At 51.4% G+C, this 23,337-nt stretch overlaps 2 protein-coding genes across 2 annotated transcripts; both read left to right on the top strand.

The window, feature by feature from the left end:
- Positions 1–963: 963 nt before the first annotated feature.
- SST (somatostatin) lies at positions 964–2,597 on the top strand. Its single transcript, XM_065411358.1, has 2 exons — positions 964–1,101; positions 2,385–2,597. The coding sequence occupies exons 1-2, from the start codon at positions 964–966 to the stop codon at positions 2,595–2,597; spliced, it is 351 nt and encodes a 116-aa protein (XP_065267430.1).
- Positions 2,598–17,596: 14,999 nt separating this feature from the next.
- LOC135884150 (cytoskeleton-associated protein 5-like) lies at positions 17,597–21,814 on the top strand. The gene has a single exon (XM_065411443.1). It carries the CDS (start codon positions 17,597–17,599, stop codon positions 21,812–21,814), a length of 4,218 nt encoding a protein of 1,405 aa, XP_065267515.1.
- Positions 21,815–23,337: the final 1,523 nt, after the last annotated feature.

Genomic DNA, 23,337 nt, shown 5'->3' with positions numbered 1-23,337 from the left:
ATTCATCTCCCTTTCACACGAACACCGTTCTGCTCAAAACAGCCTTCTTTTGCAACAGGGCTTTCGCGCCCCATGGAGCTCATTTGAGTTTCTTTGATGGAAGTAGCCAGATGCACCGGTGCTGGAAGTAGGGGGGCTGCCGCAGCCCCTGGCTGGAAGTGGTTTCCACTATACACAGGGGTTACAGTTTGGTTCAATGGCTCTCAGCACCCCTCCCCCCCCACACACAGTATATAGAAATTGTTCCAGGACCCCTGGCAAGAGGCGAAACAAACGGTCCAATATGGAGCGGAGAGAAAAACGTTTGACAAGTTCAATGAGAAGTGATGCGCTGGATTGATTCATCGGCCAAGTGACTGTGAAAACAAGCCATCGGCCGGATGTTCCAAAGCCACAGCGGCGAGGGGGCCTGACTCCAAAGACAACTTTGCCACTAAAATGTAACGGGCGCATTGAGAGTCCCAGTCAATTTCCTAGTTCTCCCTCCCTGAGTCTCCCCAATGGGTTAATGAAACGTCTCAAGGAGCATTAGCGAGCCCCCGAGAAGGAATCAAGAGAGCCCCCCTCCCCCATGGATCTTCCCCCAGAGTTACTTTGGAGACGCAGCTGTTCCTTGGGAAAGCCCCCCTTTCTCCCCCCGGCCCCCGGTACAACGAGGGCCGCTCCGAACCAGTTTGGCAGAGGGAAGGAAGCGCGTCCGCCTCCTGGGATTAGTAAAAAACCCATCGCCTCGTGTCAGCGCCAGCACCTGGGGTGATTGATCTGCGCGCCTAATGGTGCGTAAAAGTGGTGGTTACATTTGGCGAGGGGGGCGCCTCCGCCTTGACGTCAGGAGATGGGTTTAAAAAGGGGGTCGGGCGCGGAGGAGATCCCAGAAGCAGCCACCGCCTGAGAAGTGGAGACACTGAGCGGCACCCCGGCCTCTCCCGTTCGTTGTCTGACTTGCTGGCGCAGGTCGGAAAGATGCTGTCCTGCCGTCTCCATTGCGCCCTAGCCCTGCTCTCCGTCGCCTTGGCGGTGAGTAGCGTCTCCGCGGCGCCCTCGGACCCGAGACTCCGGCAGTTCCTGCAGAAGTCACTGGCTGCGGCAGCGGGCAAACAGGTAAGCCCCCCTCTCCCCCCGCACCTTCTCCCGGAGTGTGCCGCAGGGATCCGAGCGAGCTGCGGGCAGCCCGGGGCCGTTTGCGGGTTCGTACCAGGTTCTCTCCCGGCTGTGTCGGGCATGGCTCTGCAGCGCGTTGGCTTGGGCTGATGCCGGGGCGGGGTGAGTTTCTCAGGGGCAGCAGGTCCATGCACAGGTGCGTTTCACCTGCACGGAACCGAGCTTCGCGGGCCCCGCAGGGGAGGGTTTTTCCAGGGCTGCTTTGACACGAAAGCAGGCAGCAGGAGCGCAGGGGGTTAACATGCGTCCGCCTGCACTTTTCAAACGGAATCTAGCGGGGGGCAGGGGGCAATCCAGCTGTGCCCAGAGCTCCCTCCGGCTGGGTCGCAGCCCCAGGAGCGGATGGGCCAGGGTCGTTCCGCGGGAACAGTCCTGAGCTGTTTAGGGACAGGTGCATGGGGCAGCCCGGGGCTAGCGTTCCCATTAGGCGTTTCAAAGGAACGCAGGGTTAATGTGGCCCTGTCAAGAAAGCGGTAACGCCTCCAGCCGGACTAGGGGAGAACTCTCCAGGGTGCTAGGGAGAAACCCGGGGGAAGGGGTCGCTCCCAGGTGGTGGTGGTGGTGGGATTTCTCCAGGGTGCTGAAACCAGCCCCCCTGCCCAAGCCTCCAGCTCCGGGCGCGGGTTCCAGGCGGGCTGGAGCTAGCCAAGGCGCCCGGGGGTGGCTGTAGAGGCTGGATGTGTGTATTAGCTCCCGGGGAACAACGAGATAGCGGATAGGTCCCATCCACCCCACGGGGACCAGGCGTCTCCGGGTGCATCTGCCTCGATCCACCGCTTTCTATGCGTGTCTGGAGAGAGACCTGACAGAGACCTTTGATCAGCGATGTTCTAGGCACCCCCCCCCCCGCGCCCCAAGTTGCGGGGTTACAAACCGGAGGAAGCCCAGCCCGTCTCGGGGCTTTGGTAGATTAGAGGAGAATTCAGGGAGAATAAGAAAAGTTGAGGGGGATGGGGGTGCGGGTTCTTCTCAACCTTCTGTACCCGTGTAACACGCCCCCGCTCCACACTGGGTGTCTCTGCTGGGGGGCGCTGGGTTGACGCTCTCCTGGCTCGGGCTGGGTTGATATGCAAACCTCTGCAGCTGCCCAGGTGGGTTGGAGCTGGCTTTGGAGAGATGGACCTTGCACTCTGTGATGCTCTGGGGATGGGAGAAATGCTGTCAGGCAGATACCCGAGCTGCGCCCAGCTTTTCACGGTCTCTCTGTCTCCCCCCCCCAAAAGGAACTGGCGAAGTACTTTTTGGCAGAATTGCTCTCAGAACCCAACCAGCCGGACAATGAAGCCCTGGAGCCCGAGGACCTGTCCCGAGGTGCAGAGCAGGATGAAGTGAGGCTGGAGTTGGAGCGATCGGCTAACCCCAACCCCGCCTTGGCGCCCCGAGAACGCAAAGCCGGCTGCAAGAATTTCTTCTGGAAAACATTCACCTCCTGTTAGCTTTCGGAGCCAGCCGCCGCCCCGCCAACCCTGGTCCCCCCATCCCGAGCAAGACCTTCACGACAGGAGCCGAAGACTGTAAATATACAATCCACGGTTATGGTGAAATTTAAACAACCACCGAAATAATTGCGTTGATTTCCACTTGTTTTAATAAAACTTTCCGTTCGATTGTACCTGAGTGGTGATTTCTGACTAGTTCTTTCTGACAGGCGCTCTGCAGTCCTCCCCCATGTACGACTTTTAGTTCTTTGTCGCAATAAAGTTTAAGTTTCAAACGGTGCCGCTTAGAGTTGTTGGTTTACTGGGGGGGGAAAAAACACCCCCCACAAAGTCGCCTCTTTGAGATCGGCTTTCCCTTTAACAGCCCCTCCCTTGGAGGGCAGCCACAGACAAGCACAGTACAGAAAAAACCACGCTATAACACAGCCCTTCAAACTGTGGGTCTTTTGCTTTACTCTCTACATGGCGTACAGAGACAGGTAGCTATCTTCCAGAACGGAGGGTGAGTTGAATTTCGCACGGCAAAACATATAGGCTGACCTTTCAAAGCAGTCTAGGGGATTTAGACACCTGTCCGGGAATGTGTGTTTAAACCCTTTCTACCACACTAGGATGCAATTCAGTTATGCAACATTGTTAACTAAACACTTTTGCAATATTTTCGGAGAGTTGGGGGGGGGGAGGGGTTAATTGGTGTTAGTTTTTGCAGCTCTATAAAGCCAAACTGTTGAACCTAACTGCATCAGCCTCAAAAGAAGAGAAAATGTCTTAGTAAATAGCAGGCCCCTTTAACATGTGTTACAGTTGCTTTTCTGTATATGGCATGTCTGGATGGTGGTACGGGTCACTATTTCATGTTATGCCAGGAGTAGGAAGAAGTCACCTCTTTAAATGGAAAGGAGATTGGGGTGCATCTCCAGTGAGATAAAGTCTTTCCCTCCCTCTAGTCTTGATGGTTTGTGAGATCTTGAGGCACAAGCCAGTTCCTGATTCAGGACTGAATATTAGTCCTGCATTTGAGAGCAGTGTACCTTTGAGGACAAATTGCACCCTTGGGGGAAGGACAAAACACATTCCTATAGCATAGCAGCTGATTCTTTAAAAATTGCTGGCTGATTGAAAGCTGCTTTCTTGACACCTTAAATGACTGCTTCTTGGAGCAGCCAGTCCTGGAACCCACAAGGACAGAAGGAATTCTTGATTTAGTCCTAAGTGGAGCACAGGATCTGGTCCAAGAGGTGAATATAACTGGACCGCTTGGTAATAGTGACCATAATATAACTACATTTAACATCCCTCCGGTGGGTAGGGAAAACACCACAGCAGCCCAACACTGTAGCATTTAATTTCAGAAAGGAGGACTACACAAAAATGCAGAAGTTAGTGGAAACAGAAATTAAAAGGTACAGCGCAACAAGTGAAATCCTTGCAAGCTGCATGAAAACATTTTAAAGACACCCAGAATAGAAGCTCAACTTAAATGTATCCCCCAAATTAAACAACATAGTACGAGAACCAAAAAAAGTGCCACCGTGGCAAAACAACTAAGTAGAAGAAGCAGTGAGAGGCAAAAAGGCCTCCTTTAAAAAATGGAAGTTAAATCCTAGTGAGGAAAATAGAAAGGAGCATAAACGCTGGCATGTGAAGTATAAAAATATAAGTAGGACAGCCAAAAAAGAATTTGAAGAACAGCTAGCCAAAGACTCAAAAAGTAATAGCAAATTTTTATTTAAGTACCTCAAAAACAGGAAGCCTGCTAAACAACCACTGGGGCACTGGATGATCGAGTTGCTAAAGGAACACTCAAGGACGATAAGGCCATTGCGGAGAAACTAAATGAATTCTTTGCATCAGTTTTCATGGCTGAGGATGTGAGGGAGATTCCCAAACCTGAGCCATTCTACTTAGGTGACAAATGTGAGGGACTGTCTCAGATTGAGGTGTCATTAGAGGAGGTTTTGGAACAAATTGATAAACTAAACAGTAATAAGTCACCAGGACCAGATGGTATTCACCCAAGAGTTCTGAAGGAACTCAAATGTGAAATTGCAGGACTACTAACTGTACTCTGTAACCTATCATTTAAATCTTCTTCAGTACCAAATGACTGGTGGATAGCTAATGTGATGCCAATTTTGAAAAAGGGCTCCAGAGGTGATCCCAGCAATTACAGGCAGGTAAGCCTGACTTCAGTACCTGGCAAACTGGTTGAAACTATAGTAAAGAACAGAATTGTCAGACACATAGATGAACATAAATTTGTTGGGGAAATGTCAACGTGGCTTTTGTAAAGGGAAATCATGCCTCACCAATCTACTAGAATTCTTTGAGGGGGTCAACAAGCATGTGGATGAGGGGGGTCCCGTGGATATAGTGCATTTGGACTTTCAGAAAGCCTTTTACCAGGTCCCTCACTAAAGGCTCTTAAGCACAGTAAGCAGTCATGGGACAAGAGGGAAGATCTTCTCATGGATCAGTAATTGGTTAAAAGACAGGAAATGAAGGGTAGGAATAAATGGTCAGGTTTCACAATGGAAAGAGGTAAATAGTGGTGCCCCTCCCCCGGGTCTGTACTGGGCCCCGTCTTATTCTATATATTCACAAATGATCTGGAAAAAGGGGTAAAAAAGTGAGGTGGCAACATTTGCAGATGATGCAAAATTACTCAAGATAGTTAAGTCCCTGGCAGACTTTAAAGAGTTATAAAGGGATCTCACAAAACTGGGTGACTGGACAACAAAATGGCAGATGAAATTCAGTGTTGATAAATGCAAAGTAATGCACAGTGCAAAACATAGTCCCAACTATACATCCAAAATGATGGGGGTCTAAATTAGCTGTTACCACTCAAGAAAGAGATTTTGGAGTCATTGTGGATAGTTCTCTGAAAACATCCACTCAATGTGCAGCGGCAGTCAAAAAAGCAAACAGAATGTTGGGAATCATTAAGAAGGGGAATCATATTGCCTCTATATAAATCCAGGGTATGCCCACATCTTGAATACTGCATACAGATGTGGTCGCCCCATCTCAAAAAAAGATATAATTGAATTGCAAAAGGTTCAGAAAAGGGCGACAAAAATGATTAGGGGTATGGAACGGCTTCCACATGAGAAGAGATTAATAAGATTGGGACTTTTCAGCTTGGAAAAGAGACGACTAAGGATGGATATGATAGAGATCTATAAAATCATGACTGGTGTGGAGAAAGTACATAAGGAAGTGTTATTTACTCCTCATAACACAAGAACTAGGGGTCACCAAATGAAATTAATGGGCAGCAGGCTCAAAACAACCCAAAGGAAGTATTTCTTCACACAACGCACAGTGAACCTGTGGAACTCCTTGCCAGAGGATGTTGTGAAGGCCAAGACTACAACAGGGTTAAATAAAGAACTAGATAAATTCATGGAGGATAGGTCCATCAATGGCTATTAGCCAGGATGGGCAGGGATGGTGTCCCTAGCCTCTGTTTGCCAGAAGCTGGGAATGGGTGACAGGGGACGGATCACTTGATGATTACCTGTTCTGTTCATTCCCTCTGGGGCACCTGCCATTGGCCACTGTCGGCAGACAGGATACTGGGCTAAATGGACCTTTGGTCTGACCCAGTATGGCCATTCTTTGGTTCTTATGATGCCGTATTTGGAAATGCTTTTGGCCATAATGCTGGAAGGAAATTGCTGGAGTGGCAAGCAGACAAACCTGCATCCCAAGTATTTTATGTGCTGTTTCCCAATCCCCTCCAGCCCGCATATTCCCAGCATATTGGAATTGGAAAAGGGCAACAAAAATGATTAGGGGTATGGAACGGTTTCTGTATGAGGAGAGATTAATAAGACTGGGACTTTTCAGCTTGGAAAAGAGACGACTAAGGATGGATATGATAGAGGTCTATAAAATCATGACTGGTGCGGAGAAAGTAAATAAGGAAGTTATTTACTCCTTCTCATAACACAGGAACTAGGGGTCACCAAATGGAATTAATGGAATGATTAGGGATGATGTCCCTAGCCTCTGTTTGCCAGAAGCTGGGAATGGGCGACAGGGGACGGATCACTTGATGATTACCTGTTCTGTTCATTCCCTCTGGGGCACCTGGCACTGGCCACTGTTGGAAGACAGGATACTGGGCTAGATGGACCTTTGGTCTAACCCAGTATGGCCATTCTTATGGGCAGAATGGAATTTGGAATGGAAGACCCAGTGGAGATGGATTCATGGGTGGGGTGCAGTGAGCTGGTCTAACGTGTAAGTTTTCACCTTTTTTTCCAGTTTACACATGCACACACCACATAGGTGGTATCTATCTAGCTCATCCTGTGTGTGTGCATATGTACTACAGCAACCTTGATAGCCAAATTCTGCCCTGTCACAACTGAGTGGTCATGGGGGTTGCATGTCAAAATGTGATCCTTTCTATCTTCAGGTCCGTGAAGTGAAATAGCATGTGATAAAGATTTTAGATCATTTGGAAGCCTGGGAAACAAAGCTTGACTTGATGGTCAAAGTAAACTTCCAGCCTTTCAGTTTAATCCCTCGTGTTGCTAACAGCCACCTAAAGACAGGCCATTTGAGTTTCAGGACGTACACCAGATCTTTTGAATAAATGTATGGCTTCCAAAGAATCAGGGCATAATTCTGTTCTTTTTCACCAGCCCTGACTCAAGAATCCGTGTTTGATTTTTGATAACACAATTACGTTGTGAAATTTGTCCTCGCATATGACTTGTGTAGGAAAGCGATCATTTAAACATCTGAGTTTTAAGCATGGATGTTCCAAATCCTAGAGCAGATCTCCCTTGAAATGGACTTTGACAGCTCTATGATATTTGCCATTTGGTAGAAGTGTTACTTGCTATGTATTGGGCCTTTGAACCAGTCAGAGTGCATTTCTGAAGGATAACCTGAGCCTTGGAATGCAGGGAGACCCCACTTATAGATCCTGATTCAGCCAAGCACTTCAGCACATGCTCAACTTTAAGTACATGCCCAAGTGCTTTGCTGACTCGGGGCCAATACGAAGTGATTGTGGCAAATTTTTGGCTTGAAGGGAGTGATTTTCAATTGGCACGGATGTACCCAAGAGCAGCGTCTCCACCGCTGGAATTGCCATTTGGCAGATCGTGATGCATTGGCAACAAAACTGGGGCTTTCATTTCACTTAGTGGCATTTTATTGCATCCCAGTTCATCAGGTGTGAAATCCTGCAGCCCTTGCTTACTAGTTGGTGTTACAGGAGCACTCACCTGAGACCAGGGTCCCAGCTGCGCTCGGCATTGTGCACAGACACAGTCACAGACAGTCCCAACTCAGTAAAAACGTACAACCTAAACAGACCAAGTCTGGGAAGCGAAGCAGGCACGGAGGAGTGATGTGGCTTGCCTAGGCAGGCAAGACGCTGAATCAGGATTAGAACACAGGCCGCATGACTCCCACACCCGGCTTCCATTCATTCTTGCTCAAGCAGAACTCAGATTGACTTTAGTGAGAGCTGGGCTGCAGCGGCGATTGAGAGCCCCGTACTCACCCTCTGGGTTGCAGGGATGGCAGCCTGCACCCTCCAAATGGGAGAATTCATTGCTTTGGTATGATCGCCTACAACTCACGCCTCCCAACTCCACAGAAGTCCTGAAGTTTGGGGTTCCAGTCCCGTGCCTTTGCTGGGGAAGAGAGGGGCTGTTAGGCACTGGGGTTGGGAAGCTGGCTAAGGTCCCCCCTCCACCTCCACCACAAAATCAGGGGGGAAAGAAGAAGTTAACATTGCCTGACGCAGCGTGGCAGGGGATGAATGGTTCCAGGGGCAAAAGGGTTTGTCTTTCCAATAGAGCCACACTGTCAGGGAGCTCAAGCGCTATTGTGAAGGTGTAAGCCACTGTACAGATGATGCTGTGGCCTGTAATGAATCCCCTGAGCTCAGCAGGGATCCTGGAGGTTCAGGGGAGGCAAACCCCAGCCCCCAAGGTGAGAATTCCTAGGACACAATTGGGTTTTCTCTCCCGCTTTCTTACAAGAAACATGGAGCAGATGTAGAAGGTCCCAGTTCAATTCCCTGCTTTGCCCCAGAATCCCTACAGGACCTTGGGTGATTCTCTGAGTCTCCCTGCCTCAGTTTCCCCATCCATAAAATGGGAATAATCGATATTTTCCTACCTCCCTGGGCTGGTATGAGGATGAATGCATTAAAGTCTGTGAGGGTGCTCAGATAATATGGTGATGAGGACCAATTAATTACCTAAAATAGATGGGGAGAGAAAGGGTTCAGTGGCTGCAGGAACGGGCTGCCCAAGTGGACGCCATTGTATTCCCCAACGGAAGGGGGTCGTCTTCAGCAGCAGAATCTCCACCTTCTGGCTTGTCACCGGTATCTCAATAGAAACTCTAAACAGCTTCTGGAAACAAGCTAATTATTCAGCGATGAGACAGCCGGAGCTACAGGAATTTAAAGGAGACGGAGACGCATCAGGCTCAGGTAGTCTCATTCTCGGTGCCTATATTTCAAGGTATATAAATGGATGGCTACTCGCCTGTATTTTCTGTTTTGGTCACCATGCGGGGCCAGTGCTTTTCGAGGCAGGGTCACATTGCTGATCACTGGAGTGAAGCCGTTGCAAATAATGCTATGGCAGATCCCCAAGCAGAGCCACACTGTACGATTCAGCTGCAGCAACCCAAGCTTCATGGATGCTGCTGGCTTCATAGCGTAGTGGAGTCTGCATAGCCTCAGAAATACATTCTAGAGGAGGCATGTTTAGGTTTCCTTGTCTCAGAGAGACAGATGCAACAGTTCAGGGCAACTGTACCTGTATTCCCCATCTGTGGGACACCAAGGGCTAGGCTTTTGGCTCCTCAGCCATCACCTCTATTGCGTGGAGACTCCCATCTCTTGCCTTCCTGACTGGGGGTCTTCCAGGCTGCACAGTTCCCTGCCTACCCTGTGATATCCCCAACAAGCCATACTGCCTAAACAGGCCAGTGTCTGCGCTTTGCTTTCTCTTCGAAGGCTGTGAGCTGCGTGATTGTCAGCAGTTATATGTCTAAGCAAGCACATTTCTTTTTAAAGTGAAAGCATTACAGAGAAAACCTATTACAACAATAAAAAACCGACACGCATGCTAATAAGCTTACCAGAGATCACCCCCCAAACTCCAAGGGCTCTGGCAGGAGTCAGTCCTCCAAACCCCAGCCAGGGGCTTTCTGTGTTTACAAGTTCATATACAGCCTCAGCTCAGACCTAGCACCTGCATGAATAGTTCAGTCTTTCCTCTATACCGCTTGGGTCTTTGATCTTGGCCTCCTGGGACGGGCAATCGGCAGACAATGGTTCCCTTCTCAGGGCGTAGCTTCCAAAGGCTGAATTTTTGCATAATCAGAAGTGGGGGATTCGCATTCACCTCCCCCAGAGATTTCCCAGGCAAAACACTTGACACTGTCCTAAAAGTCCATTCTTGTCCGGCCCACTGTTCAGTACAGTCCTTCCAAGTTCATAACACTGCCCAGGGTTCACATCCCAGCCGCCCCGTCACTAGCGAGAGGTGGCATACAATCCCGGCCCATGACAATACATAAACCGGTCATTTACTACAGTGGACCCGGAACATACTTAAACCAAATTCAATGTGGTCTCCCAAGGATCCTGCAGGAAATTGCCAGGAAATCACGGCCACCAGATCACTTCACTCAGCTCACGGTGCACAGGACTGCTGACGATTTTGCAGTAAGATTCCTCGGCCTATTTATTATTATATGTGGATTGTTTATTCGTATGACAATCCCCATTGTGCTAGGCACAGTACAAACACAAAGTAAGAGAGAGCCTCTGCCCTCAACAGCTTTCATGCTAAATGCAGAACTAGGAAGGTTTATCATCCCATTTCACAGATGGGGAACAGAGACCCCAAGAGGTTAACAGACTGGCCCAACATTACACAGAGACTTTGTGAGAGAGCCAGGAATTGAACCCAAAGCTCCCGAGTTCCAGTCCACCGCCTTAACTAGAAGACAAATCTTTATGTGACGCTACTGTCATAGTTTTTACGGCTGTTTACACTGTGCATACTTTTGTCTGCTGTGCAAAGTGCTTTGGGTTGAGTCTGGTCACCTCTTCAACCTAGCTAGCTAATTTAGGAACATTTCCTGCAAGGGGCCGGCTTGCACGAATAAGCCCTATTTAATGGGAGTCAGATTTGCAGAATCAGGTCATAAGAACATAAGAACGGCCATTCTGGGTCAGACCAATGGTCCATTTAGCCCAGTATCCTGTCTACTGACAGTGGCCAGTGCCAGATGCCCCAGAGGGAATGAACAGAACAGGTAATCAGCAAGTGATCCATCCCCTGTCGTCCATTCCCAGCTTCTGGCAAACAGAGGCTAAGGACACCATCCCTGTCCATCCTGGTCCCTAATCCAATATCTATGTACACACAGGAGAAGTCTGAGATGTTGTCTGGCAAGTCTGAGCATGCAGCAGGATGGCGGGGTGAGGGATAATGGTTTGGTTCGTCAATCTACAAACGATTGATTGTCACTTTAACCTGCTCTCTGCTGCAGCTAGTGTTACTGGCAGTAGCTGGAACGAGTCCCTGGGTGTGTATTCATAGCAGTGACTTATTTGAAACACTGGCGGGAAATGTCTATGAAGAGCCACCCAAAGGTCTGGAAGCTGTAGCCTGAAGTATTACCTACAGAGAAAATCCACAGGTGGGTGGATTGGGCCTGGAAAAAGAAAGTTACTGATGGTTTTTTCAAAGGTGCTGAGCACTGATGACTCCCATTAACGTCAGTGGCACTGAAAACCAGGCCACGGATTTTCGGATGCAAGGAGCAAACTGGTTCGAGGGGGAGTTTTGCCAGGCGCTGTATGCTAGACTGCGACAGACAGTTTGCAAATATCCCAGCTCTGTGCTATAATAAAGGCATGTTGGCGTCAAATGTAAAGTGTGGCTGTACTCGGAAAAGTGACTGCCACCGTCGTACTCCACACGCCTTCTGCCTGCTGTGAATTCAGACTCAGCTCAGCTGCCTTCACTGAATAAATTACGTCTCTGCTGCTTTGTACCTCAGTTAGCCCGGCCGAACTAAGAGGGTGGAAGCTGGATTCTATCCAATCCTGCACGTCCCAAACAGAACTGCTTAGTCATTACCAAGTATCAGGTCAGTCGCACCGTGCGCCCCCAGACCCATAAACCCCTGGGGCCCTGGATTGTAAGGTCATTCCCAATTTTCTTAGTTTCATTTCTCGCACTCCCCACATCCGCTTCCAAATAAAGCATAACCTGCCTTGAACTGTCTTTGGCTTTTTCCATAGTCATAAGAAGACAAGAAGCCCCAGGAGAAACCCTGGTCTTTTCCACACCCAAGGAAATCATTTCTGTGCCAGGACATGGCTGTGCATTATGGATGGCCAAAAGTTATAGAGCAGAGGGCCACTTCTGCCAGTCAGCATGGCCCAGAGGTGAATCAGACTCTCATGCATGGAATAGAGTATTCAGAACAGAGCAAGGGCCCCGATTCTTAGGTTCAGCCAGCCGAGGCTTGTAGCAGGTGACTCTATGGCACCTTTCCACTTCCCTGGATCCTGGGGGCTCCCCAGGTAAATTACAGCAACCTGAGGGCTGCTCTAACCTACAGGCACGTGCGGCTGTATCCCTGCTGCCCAGTCCTATGTGGTATTCTTCCTTCACCAAGGAGCTTTGGGGGTTTGATCCTGCAGGGTTCTCGGTGCCTCCTGCCAGGAGCGGAGCACTTCATGGAGCTGGAGTCTGCAAGGTGCTGAGCGCCTCCTGGGAGGGGTTGTGCCCCCTCAGCCCATCCACAGGAGCTGAGGCACAGAGGGCCTATCAGAACCAGCCCCAAAGAGGCATGTTGCAAGAGGCATTTAACAGCAGGACTCAGCCCTAGTTCTCCTAGAATAAAGCAGGAGGGCGTGTGATTGATGGATGGGAAGGTTATGCACAAGCAGTAAAAGGACTTGCACTTACTTTCCCATCCCAACACACTTCAGATTCTCTGAGAGCTTTTCACTCAGCCAGAATAATGCAACGCCCTTAACCAACGCTGTAGAGAGAAAAAAAACCTATGAATCACTTATTACCCCATGACAAATGCTAAATGCCATTTCCTAGAATAAGTTATTTAGAATCATTTATTTGGACAGAGATAGTGGCTTCCTTGGAGCGATTTTTAGACTCGAGATCAAGGGGCATTTTGTGCGTCAGCCATTCATGGAACAGGATATTGACATGCAGATTCCAAACGGGAGGGTTGTGCTTAGACCTAGCCGACACTTTCTTGTGTGCACAGAACTCAGACCTGCCCGTGCATTGCACCATAGGTCAGTTGGTGAACGAATCCACCTGTGTATTGTTTTTCTTGGTCCTGCAGCTGATTCAGATGACGAAACGCATTTGACTAGGGTCCCTTATGAAATGAGGGACTCAAAGAGAACAAAGGCACCGACACAAGGGTAGATTAGATTGTGATTCGGGGCCACTGCATCCACTGGATCCCCAGGGCAGCTGGGTCCCCACTGCAACTTCAGCACTGTTGTGACCTGGGCCTCCTTTGTCTACTTCCTCCTTTGTGCATTAGCATCACTGAGTGGAGCACCAGCCCGAGAATGAGGTGGAAGCCCCAGCAGAGGAAGCTCAAAAGCACAGCATTAGGAGATGTACCCCCGACTGTGATAGCACCTTTAGGCAACCAATCAGCTCAGGGCTCCGTTGTGCTTGGCACTTCACAGAGCCACAGACGGCGAGACAGTCCCCGCCCCAAGACAAAGGGTTGGAGACGGGGACGATGATCACACCCATTGCACAGAAAGGAGCTGAGACCCAGATAACTCGCCATGGGTCCCCCAGTCGGTTGGTGTGAGGTAGCTGGCATGGTGGGGTGAGGATGTGGAGGTGGCTGCAGAGGCCAAAGGTCACTTTCCAGTTTGGAAGGCAGGGCTCTGGACTGCAGGAGCCAGGCCGCAGTGAGTGGCATGGTTTAGCTGCGGTACTGCTAGAGAGCTGGGTCAGGTTTGATGAAAATCAACGTAATTGGTACCTAAATGCCTTATTGAGAAGAACAGCACAGAGTCTGCCGCAGAGCTAGGAACTCAGCCTGGGTGTCCTGACTTCCAGATCACGGACTTAAGCACGGGACCATCCTTCCTCTCCTGACTGCAGCTGCCCCTGGGGAGGAGCGCAAAGAGAGAGAGGGTGGAAAGCATCTTCCCCTTTCTATGCCCAGGTGCTGCCCTGTTGCAGCTGTTATGATCCCTGAAGGCAAGGACCAGGGGCATTTGGAACCACTGGCTGCACTGGGCTTCTAAAATGTGTCTTATGTAAGGAGGGGTCGGTTGCGATAAGGGTTTGCTGTCTGTCCCACATCCCCTTCTGTACCAGCCAGTGCAGCCAAGCCAGCAGAGGGGTGAGGAGCATGCATTGCAACCTGTTAAAAAGCCCAACTCAGATGCCAACGGAAGATGGTTTAAACCAACCAAGATATCTTTTTAGCCACAGAGCGAGCACAACATGGCCTTTCCTCCCCATGGAGACGGATGTTTCTGCTAAGGCAAGCTGTAGATGTAAGACAAAGGCTCTGAAGGGACTTTGTCACGTCTTGGGATGGAAAACTGAAGAAACACATGGAAAGAGGACAAGATATTTGAATTAAAACTGTGTGTGTGTGTGTGTGTGTGTGTGTGTGTGTGTGTGTGTGTGTGTGTGTGTGTGTGTTTGTTTGTTTGTTTGTTTGTTTTTCCTGGCACCGGGAAAGGGAACAGACCATTTAGACTGTAACTTTCGTGGGCCAGGGACTGTTTTAGCACGGTGGGCCCTGACCAAGGCCTGAGCCTTTGAGCGCTGCTGCTACACAGTTATTATTCCCGACCATGTCAGACCTCAAGCAATAATTCAGATTGGGAGCGACCAACAGGAGTTCACCTGTGATAGTTCAGTGGCCCCTTCAGGGAAGGCGGGTCCTCAAGCTGAGTGCTCACATGGCAAAGGGCACTATCCTAAGAACAGAGGCCAAGGATTAAATGAGCCACTGAGACTTCCTCGGGGGCAGGACGGGGACAGAGGGGGGAAGTTTGTGCTGCTCATGCCCATGCTGTATCTATTGTGTGGTTGCACAGAGGAGGCCAGGGCAGATGGGCAGTGTGCTGATGCTCACGTGGACTAGATTCACTAATGGGATAGATACGGGGCACAGATGCTGGTTACGATCCAGCCGTTTTTGGTTATCGGCAGGAGTACTTCGGGCCAGGTCCTGAAGTCTTGTTTGCTTCGTTAATACCCCGGGTAATGGCAAAGGTGACTAGCTGAGTAAGTGCTTAGTAAAAGCTGAGTACGGGTTTTAAATTCTGGCTGGTTGCATATCTCCAGCACCTGCCTGCCAACGGGCCTCTTCGGAGCTTCACAACAAACACGGGCACGGCTCTGCTGCAGTCATCGCCGTTACATCAGCTTTGGCACAAGGGAGACGAAAGTCAGGACCCACCAACCACCCAGAATTAAACGCAGAGAGTCTACGAGCTCACCCCGGGTGACGAGCAGACAATTAAATCCCCTCCAGAACAAAAGATAAAAATGAAGGTGCTGCTCTGTCATAAAACAGGGCTTGGAACCGGATTTCCAGGATTGTTCCTTGGTCCATCTCAGACTCAAGGCGAACAGACATTCTTCCTAGGACTGGGGTCCTATGGAGGCAACTTTTTGAAGATGGGATTTTCAGATGAATAGAGGTAAGTGCAAAGTATTGTTCCTCTAGAGCAATAGAGGACTACTCAGTAATGATTGTTAATTGGTAATGATCGCTTTCCCTTCTTTCTCCAGTTTAAACACAGATGGTTTTTGTCCATCTGCTGCTGCTTTTGAATTGACCATCCCCGTCTCCCTCCCTGAAGCCTATCTGTTTTCTTTAGGCCCGGGACAAGCAGTCATGCTCGATTCCCCTTTCTGATTCCTTTCAGTTCTGTGTTCTCTACCCACTGCCACGTTCCCTCCATGGCAACATACATAAACAATCCTGTTCAGGCCCAGGAGGGTGTGCACCTCACTTTGACACTGCACCACTAAGATTGCTTTCGTTGCAATTGCAACATCCTAGGAACATAGTGAAGGGTGGCATTAGCCTTCCCCACCCCCACTCCGTTTGTACCTGATCCTAATGGGTGATCCCTGACAAAGCCCTGGCTGGGATGATTTAGTTGGGGATTGGTCCTGCTTTGAGCAGGGGGTGGGACTAGATAACCTCCTGAGGTCCCTTCCACCCCTGATATTCTATGATTCTATGATCCCAGCTTATTTCTACAGGGGAAGGTGACAATCCCACAAGGTCCCTGTAAAAGACTATGCCTTGGAGAGAAATTCCTTCCCAACCCCAAAGAGGCAGCATTGTCTAGCAGACTAAGCACAGAACAGAGAGCCAGGAATTCCCGCATTTTACTCCTGCTTCTACGCCTGGTTCACTATGGGCATTACAAAGTTAGGTCGATGTAAGCCGCCTTGCATCAACCTAGTTGTGCCTGTGTCTACACTCAAATCTGTCTCCCCCCAGTGTAAGCTCTCCATGATGCCGACATAGTAATGCCACCTCCCCGAGCGGCACTGAGCCGTGGTCCATGTACTGAGGTCAACACAGCATGGATGTAGACAATGAGTTAGCTATGTCGACCTAACAGTCCTCCAGCAGCTAACCCACAATGCCCCTCACTGACTGCTCTGGTCATAATTGTGAACTCCACTGCTTAGGGGTCATGGAGACTGGAAACCCCCCCCCCACACACACACACACCTTTAAAACCCCATGAATTTTTGAAATGCCTTTTCCTGATTGTTCATCTTGGCAGGCACCTAGCAGCTCTCCATTGTTGTGTGCAACTGCCCTCAATTAGCCGGAGAGAGTCTCTCAAGGGCTAATCGGTCTCTCTCTGATCTGACCGACTTTAACTGTGTATGTCTTATAGAATCATAGAAATGTCGGGCTGGAAGGGACCTCAAGAAGTCATCCAGTCCATCCCCTTTTTCACCGAGGCAGGACCAACTAAGCCCCCACGACCATCCCTTACAGGTGTTTGTCTAACTTGTTCATAAAAACCTCCAATGATGGCGTAGCTGGGTTGTCGAGGTGGTGTCTCCTTGTGGTTTTTCTGGGCACAACTCACCCCATTGCGAATGCATCATCCCTCACAGATTTGGGGTTGTGCCATAGCTGGAAAGCTACGGGGCACCCTAAAATCCTACCCCTTCTAGGGGGGTCTGAGTCAAAAAACAAACAAACCCGGAAACGGTGAACTTCAGAACCAGACTGATCTGCAGGACCTACGCTCATCTGCTCTGGGCTTGTCTCTGGGCAGCTAGTTAGTCCCTTTCTGTCAGTTTCCCTGGGCCTTGTCAACCCAGACCACCAAATGGTGTGCTCCGACAGTGCGCTCTCCTAGGCTCTCAGGGAGAACCAGGCTTCCCTTGTCAAGGAAGTAGCATAGCTCTGCTTTTCTTCCTGGTCAGCCCTCTCTATGGGGATTCCACAGCCTCCCTAGGTCACCGGTTCCAGTACTTCATTACCCTATAGTTAGAAAGCTTGTCCTAACTTCTAACCTAAATCTCCCTTGCTGCGAACTAAGATGATTCTTCCTTCTCTTACCTCAGTGGACATGGAGCCTGGTTGATCACCATCCTCTTTAGAACAGCTTCTTACATATTTGAAGACTGTTACCATGTCCCCCACCCTTGGCCTTCTCTTCTCGGGACTAAACATGGGTGGATGACGTCACAATGACCTGCAGTCGTCAGACCCAAGGCAGTGAGCTCATCAGCTCTCACAAGCAGGAGCAGCAGATGATCACCAGGAAAGCCTCCTCCAGCGGCTGCAGGGGGCAAGGACATCAGAAAGACCCTCTGCAGCGCATTTGGAAGCTCTTGTCACCCAGCCGGGTCACCCACCTAGGAACCGATGGTGCAGGAGGTTCTGGCACCCAAAGTAAACAAAGGTCGGCGCCAAGCAACATGTTTGAACTTGAGCTCTCAGAAGAATCATGTGAGGAAGTGGCGGCAGCTGTCCTTCCAGCCTCCTGCATCCAGCAGCTGGCCAGCAGCAACTGGAAGGAGAGGTTTTCCGGCATGGAGGCATTTCAGAAGGCTGTGGAAGAAATAGAGAAGAACAGCATGCCCTGCCAGGCCCTGGTGAGGCTGCTGGAGAAGGATCGTGGCTGGGAGGAAACCAAACTCCCGGTGATGCAGAAAAAGCTTCACATCATCACCCTGATCGCCCAGAAGGGAAACTTTTCCAGAACGTCAGCTCAGGTCGTCTTGGCCGGCCTGGTGGGGAAGGTGGGTGACGTGATCTGCAGCAGCGACGCCAAAGGAGCCCTGACAGCGATCGCAGAGGCCTGTACGCTGCCGTGGACAGCCGGCAAAGTCACGACATTGGCTTTCTCGCAGACCCAGCCCAGGACCCAGGCAGAAGCCCTGAACTGGCTGGCGAACGCCGTTACAGAGTTCGGCTTCACTGGGATGGAGGTGAAGGCCTTGGTCAGTACCATAAAGGCTGCCCTTGCTGCTGGTCACCCGGATGTACGGGCCTCTGCCTTCGTCCTGCTGGGGACCATTTCTCTGTACGTGGGCGCCCCTCTGAGAGCGTTCTTCGAGGGCGAGATGCTGCCCCTTCTCTCCCAGATTGACGCTGAGCTGGAGAAGATGAAAGGGCAGAGCCCACCTGCTCCCACCCGGGGCAGCTCCAAGCACTGTAGGGGGAGCGGGGATGAGGGGAAGGGAGGGGACCCCCAGGACCAGGGCAGGACTGAGGCTGTGGATATCAGCGACAGGATCACCTCAGCGCTGGTGTCGAAGCTGCGGGACAAGAGCTGGAGGATCCGGCAGGAGGGGCTGGACGAGGTGGCGGGTATCCTCAGCGACGCCAGCCTCATCCAGCCGAATGTGGGAGGCCTCCCAGCTGCCCTGAGGGCTTGTCTCCAGGAGCCCAACACAATCCTGGTGCAGCAGACCCTGAAAATCCTCCAGCGACTGGCCACCGCCGTGGGCCCGAGCATCAAGCAGCACGTGAGGGAGCTGGGCGTCCCCCTGGTCGCCATCTTCAGGGACAGCAAGAGCAACGTGCGAGCCTCGGCCCTCATGGCCGTGAATGCCTGGGCCGAGCAGATCGGCACGAAGGACTGGCTGGAGGGGGAGGACTCTTCCGAAGAGCCGAGAGAGGAAAACCCTTTCCAAAGGCAAGAGCTGCTGGGCTGGCTGGCTGAGAAGCTGCCTGCTCTCCGTTCTGCCCCCTCAGATCTGCTGCGGGGTGTACCTCACCTCTACGCCTGCCTGGGAGATTGCAATGGCGACGTGCGGAAGGCGGCCCAGGAAGCCCTGCCCTTCTTCTTGATGCACCTCGGATTTGAGGAGATGGCCGAAGCCGCTCGCCAACTGAAGCCGACTATCAAGGACCACGTAGTGGCCATGCTGGAGACAGCCAAAGCCAACCCTCCGGACAAGCCCACTGTTCCTGCTAAGTTGCCTTCCAGGCTGCCAAGGGTCACAGCCATCCCGGCCTTCACCTCAGCCTCAGCCACATCCCACCTGGCATCAGCCTTTTCTTCCCCAGCCCCTGCTGGAGACTCAGTGTCCAGCAGCGCCCTGGAGCGGAAGCCTGGACCCAAAGAAGCCACATTAGGAGCGGCTGCCCTGAAAGTCAAAGGCTTACCAGAGGGGGGGAAGGTGCAAATAAAGGCCAGCCTGAAGGATGGTGACAACAAGCTGGGTCCTATTTTTATCACCGTCCCCAAAGGGAAAGAGCAGAGGGCAAAGGACGAGAGAGGGCGGAAGGTGCTGAGGTGGAACTTCACTGCCCCCAGCAACAAGTATGCAGAGCAGCTGAAGGCTCAGATGTGCAGCTGTGTGTCCAACTGGCTGCAGGAGGAGATGTTTCACTCCAACTTCCAGCACCACATCAAAGCGTTGGCCATCCTGGTCAAGCACTTGGAGAGGGAGAAGGATGGCCTCATCAGCTGCCTGGACCTGATCCTGAAGTGGCTTACCCTGCGGTTCTTCGACAACAACACCTGGGTTCTGACGAAGAGCCTGGAGTATCTCAAGCTGCTGTTCTCCTTGCTGAGCCGGGAGAGATACCAGCTGACTGAGCACGAGGCAGCATCTTTCCTCCCTTACCTGGTCATGAAGATGGGGGAGACAAAAGAGGTTCTCCTCAGGGAGGTGCATGCTGTTTTGAAGAGCATCTGCTTGGTCTATCCAGCCAGAAAGATGTTCAGCTTCGTCATGGAAGGAGCCAGGTCCAAGAACGCCAAGCAGCAGGCAGGATGCCTCGCTGAGCTGGGATATTTAGTCAAAGCCTACGGCATGGAAGTGTGCCAGCCGAGCCCTGGCAAAGCCTTCAAGGTGATATCTGCCTTCATCGGAGACCAAAACAACGCCATCTGCAGTGCTGCCTTAAACATCATTGTGACCGCTCACCACATGCATGGGGAAGGGGTGCTCAAGCTGATTGGGAATCTTTCAGAGAAACGCATGAGGATGCTAGAAGAGAGCATGGAACAGGCAGCCAACAGGCCAGCGGCTTCTCCGGCCAAACAGGCCACGGAGAGACCGCCGCATGCGCTGAGTGCAAGTGCTAATGACAGCATGGGATCAGCAGAGGGCACACCCTCCAAACCCAGTCACGCCCACAGCACGGGAGCAGACATGGAGACGGAGCAGGCAGCTCCCCAGTCATTCCAGCTGGACGTAGAGGAGCCCGAGAATGTGCATGACTCTCTCCAGTGCAAGAGTCCCAAACTGGATGGCACCACTCAGCCAGGTGCAATCCCTGAACCCCAGCCCCATGCTGTCTCCCTGCACCCTAATGGCATGCACAGCAACGTTGCCTCCACCATCAACTTCATTATCCACCACGTGGCCAGTGGCGACGTCGACACCATCATCCAGGCTCTGGCGCAGATCGATGAGATCCTGAAGCAGGAGGACAAGGCGGAAGCCATGTCTGGCCACATCAACCAGTTCCTCATAGCCACCTTGCGGCAGCTCCGGTACATCCACAGGCTGCAGGTGGGGGAGGAGAAACTGGGGAAGGACCAAGTAATTCAGCTGTACGGCTGCATCATTCGCAACATGATGCTGTTGTTCCAGACTGAGAGCCTGGCCCGGGAGGCCTCCACGGGGGTGTTGAAGGACCTGCTCCACAGTCTCATCACCTTGATGCTGGATTCTCTGGTGGAGGACCTGGAAGAAGGGCAAGAGGTCATCCAGTCCATCAATCTCCTAATGAAAAAGGTGCTGGAGCAGTCTGACCAGACCAGAATCTTTAGTGCCTTGCTCGCCCTGCTCCAGGATAGCCTGACGGCTACAGCCGGCCCACCCAAGTTCCCCGAGCTGGTGGCCAAGTGTCTGTGGAGAATCACGCAGCTTCTCCCTCGAACAATCAGCACCATCAACCTGGACCAGATTCTACTGGACATCCACCTCTTCATGAAGGCGCTCCCCCAAGAGAAACTGAAGCAGTGCACAAGCCAGTCCCCCCAGATAGCTCTGAAAACTCTACTGCACGCCCTGAGCAGGCTGACAGGGCCTGAGATCCTGGACCACCTCACCATGATAGAGAACAAGGGGGAGTCGGAGCTGGAGGCTCACCTGCGCCGGGCGACGAGGCTCTCCACCATGCAGGCTGCCAACGAGACAGATACAGATGCCAGTCAGGGGGTTTCTCATGCGGCCGACAAGGCTGCAATGGGCAAAGTCAATGACATGTTAGCAGACATCTTTAAGAAGATTGGCTCCAAGGAGAACGCTAGGGAGGGTCTGGAGGAGCTGTATGAATACAAGAAGAAATGCCCCGATGCAGACTTGGAGCCTTTCCTGGAAAACTTCTCCCTCCTCTTCCGCAGCTATGTAAAGCACGGCCTGGCAGTGATGGGCATGGAGCGAGAGGGCAAACAACACCTTCTGCCTGGCACAGGGATTCCCCTTCAGACTCCGGCTCCCTCTCCCACTAGGACAGCCTCCTCCCCAGGAGAGCATACAAATGGGGACGAGGTGGGGCCATCTCTCTGCCTAGACAGGCTGAGGCGTCAATGTAGCGGCACAAAATCCTGCAGCCAGCTCCCCCGCCCCCGGCGACCTTCAAAGCCCGAAGACCCCCTGGCCCATGTCTCCCCGGACAAGCAGAGCAGCAAACTCCCCCGGTATGTGAAGATCCAGGAGCCGAACTATTAACCCGGACCTGGCATCCTGCTGAGTGTTTCTCCGCTGGCATCGGCACCAGCCAGCCCTTTTCTTCCTCTTCCTCTTCCCCATCAGCCACCACACATGATGGGAACACACAATAAAAAGACAAATATAGAGCGGTCGGCAGTGAATGGCTCGTGGGCTGGGGGCAGCTTTCACTGACTCAACTAGAAGTCTTCCTGGTTTAGAGTGGCCTCATTTAGGCCTTCAGTTAAGCGTGGATTTAGGTGGGGAGGTAGGAAGGAGACAGTAAGCAGGAGAGCTGGGGGCACACAGCAGTAAGGAACGAGGGGGGGATGCTGGTCTCAGGACACCAGGGCTTTTCCCCCCCACAACATGAGCAGATTCTAACAGTTGCTCTGACTTGCCGATTTCTTGCTTAGTTTTTTATGACTGTAAATGGCAGGAGCAGATAGCACCCGCACGGAGATTAGCGGAGGATAGCCATTACAATCGGGTACATCCCTAGAGAGACAGACCAACCTGTAATTGACAGGGCAACGTGAAAGGAACTTCCCCTATAGGCGCAGCTGCTCCATAACTGCGTTCTAGGGGGAGGTTCCGGGTGGACCTCTGAAGCTGCTGGGAGTGGTTACTGATTTCTAGTCTCTTGAGAAGCTCTCAAGAAGGTTCCAGGCAAAATGCTGCCCTGATTGACATGGCCCTGCAGAATTTCATTTGCCATTGGGTTGTGCGGGCAGAGAGTCAGGGCTGGACTGGGCTTTGTGAGTCAGCCCTATCAGAGGCACCGTGTCAATCTACTCCTTGACCATGGATGCGGTCCAGCCAACAACAGTCCTTCCCCTACTTCCAGTCCTTACAACCACGGCCAGATTGAGGGGCAAGTGACCCAGGCGACCACCTGAGGTGCCGGGCTTGGTGGGGTGGGGTGTTTGTTAGTAACAAACGGGAAAATAGAACATTTAAAGTAACATGTTTCAGAGATTCCATATATGGATTCATTTTCACTAACCTCCTAGAATGTTCTGGACCTTTATAGAATCTCATGGAACCTTCCATGGAACTACATTTTCCTTGGACCTCCTAGATGTTGTCAGCCAGCCCCTTGCGGGTCTATAAGGGTCAGGGTGTCACCAGTCAGTCAGTGAGATATAAATACAGATTTACAGATCCTAGCGTGCAAATTTATCGCCTTAGATGACAGGGATAAATCACGCATGCAAATCGTATGTCAAAGTTGTGAAATGGGCTACAAATGCATAAAAAATAAGGTATTCAAAAGTTTAACAAATGGGGGGGGGGTGTTCCGAAGACGCTCCTCGCCTGGGGCGCCATTTGGTCTAGGGCCGACCCTGCTTACAACACAGGATGAGATGGGCCACTGCTCTGGTTCAGTGTGGCTATCATCCTGGAGATCTCATGCAGGTGGGAGGTGCCCGCCTGATGAACTTGTAGACTTGGTCTCTGTGGCCACAGAGTAGCCAGTAAACATTTCCCCCACCCTGTCCTGGAGGGACCACAACAGGGGATGTTCAGTCTCTATTGCCCAC

Source organism: Emys orbicularis, chromosome 9 (assembly GCF_028017835.1).
Source record: "Emys orbicularis isolate rEmyOrb1 chromosome 9, rEmyOrb1.hap1, whole genome shotgun sequence".
Lineage (NCBI taxonomy): Eukaryota > Metazoa > Chordata > Testudines > Emydidae > Emys > Emys orbicularis.
Note: the sequence above shows the minus strand (reverse complement) of the source record. Positions and strands in the feature narration are given on the sequence as shown.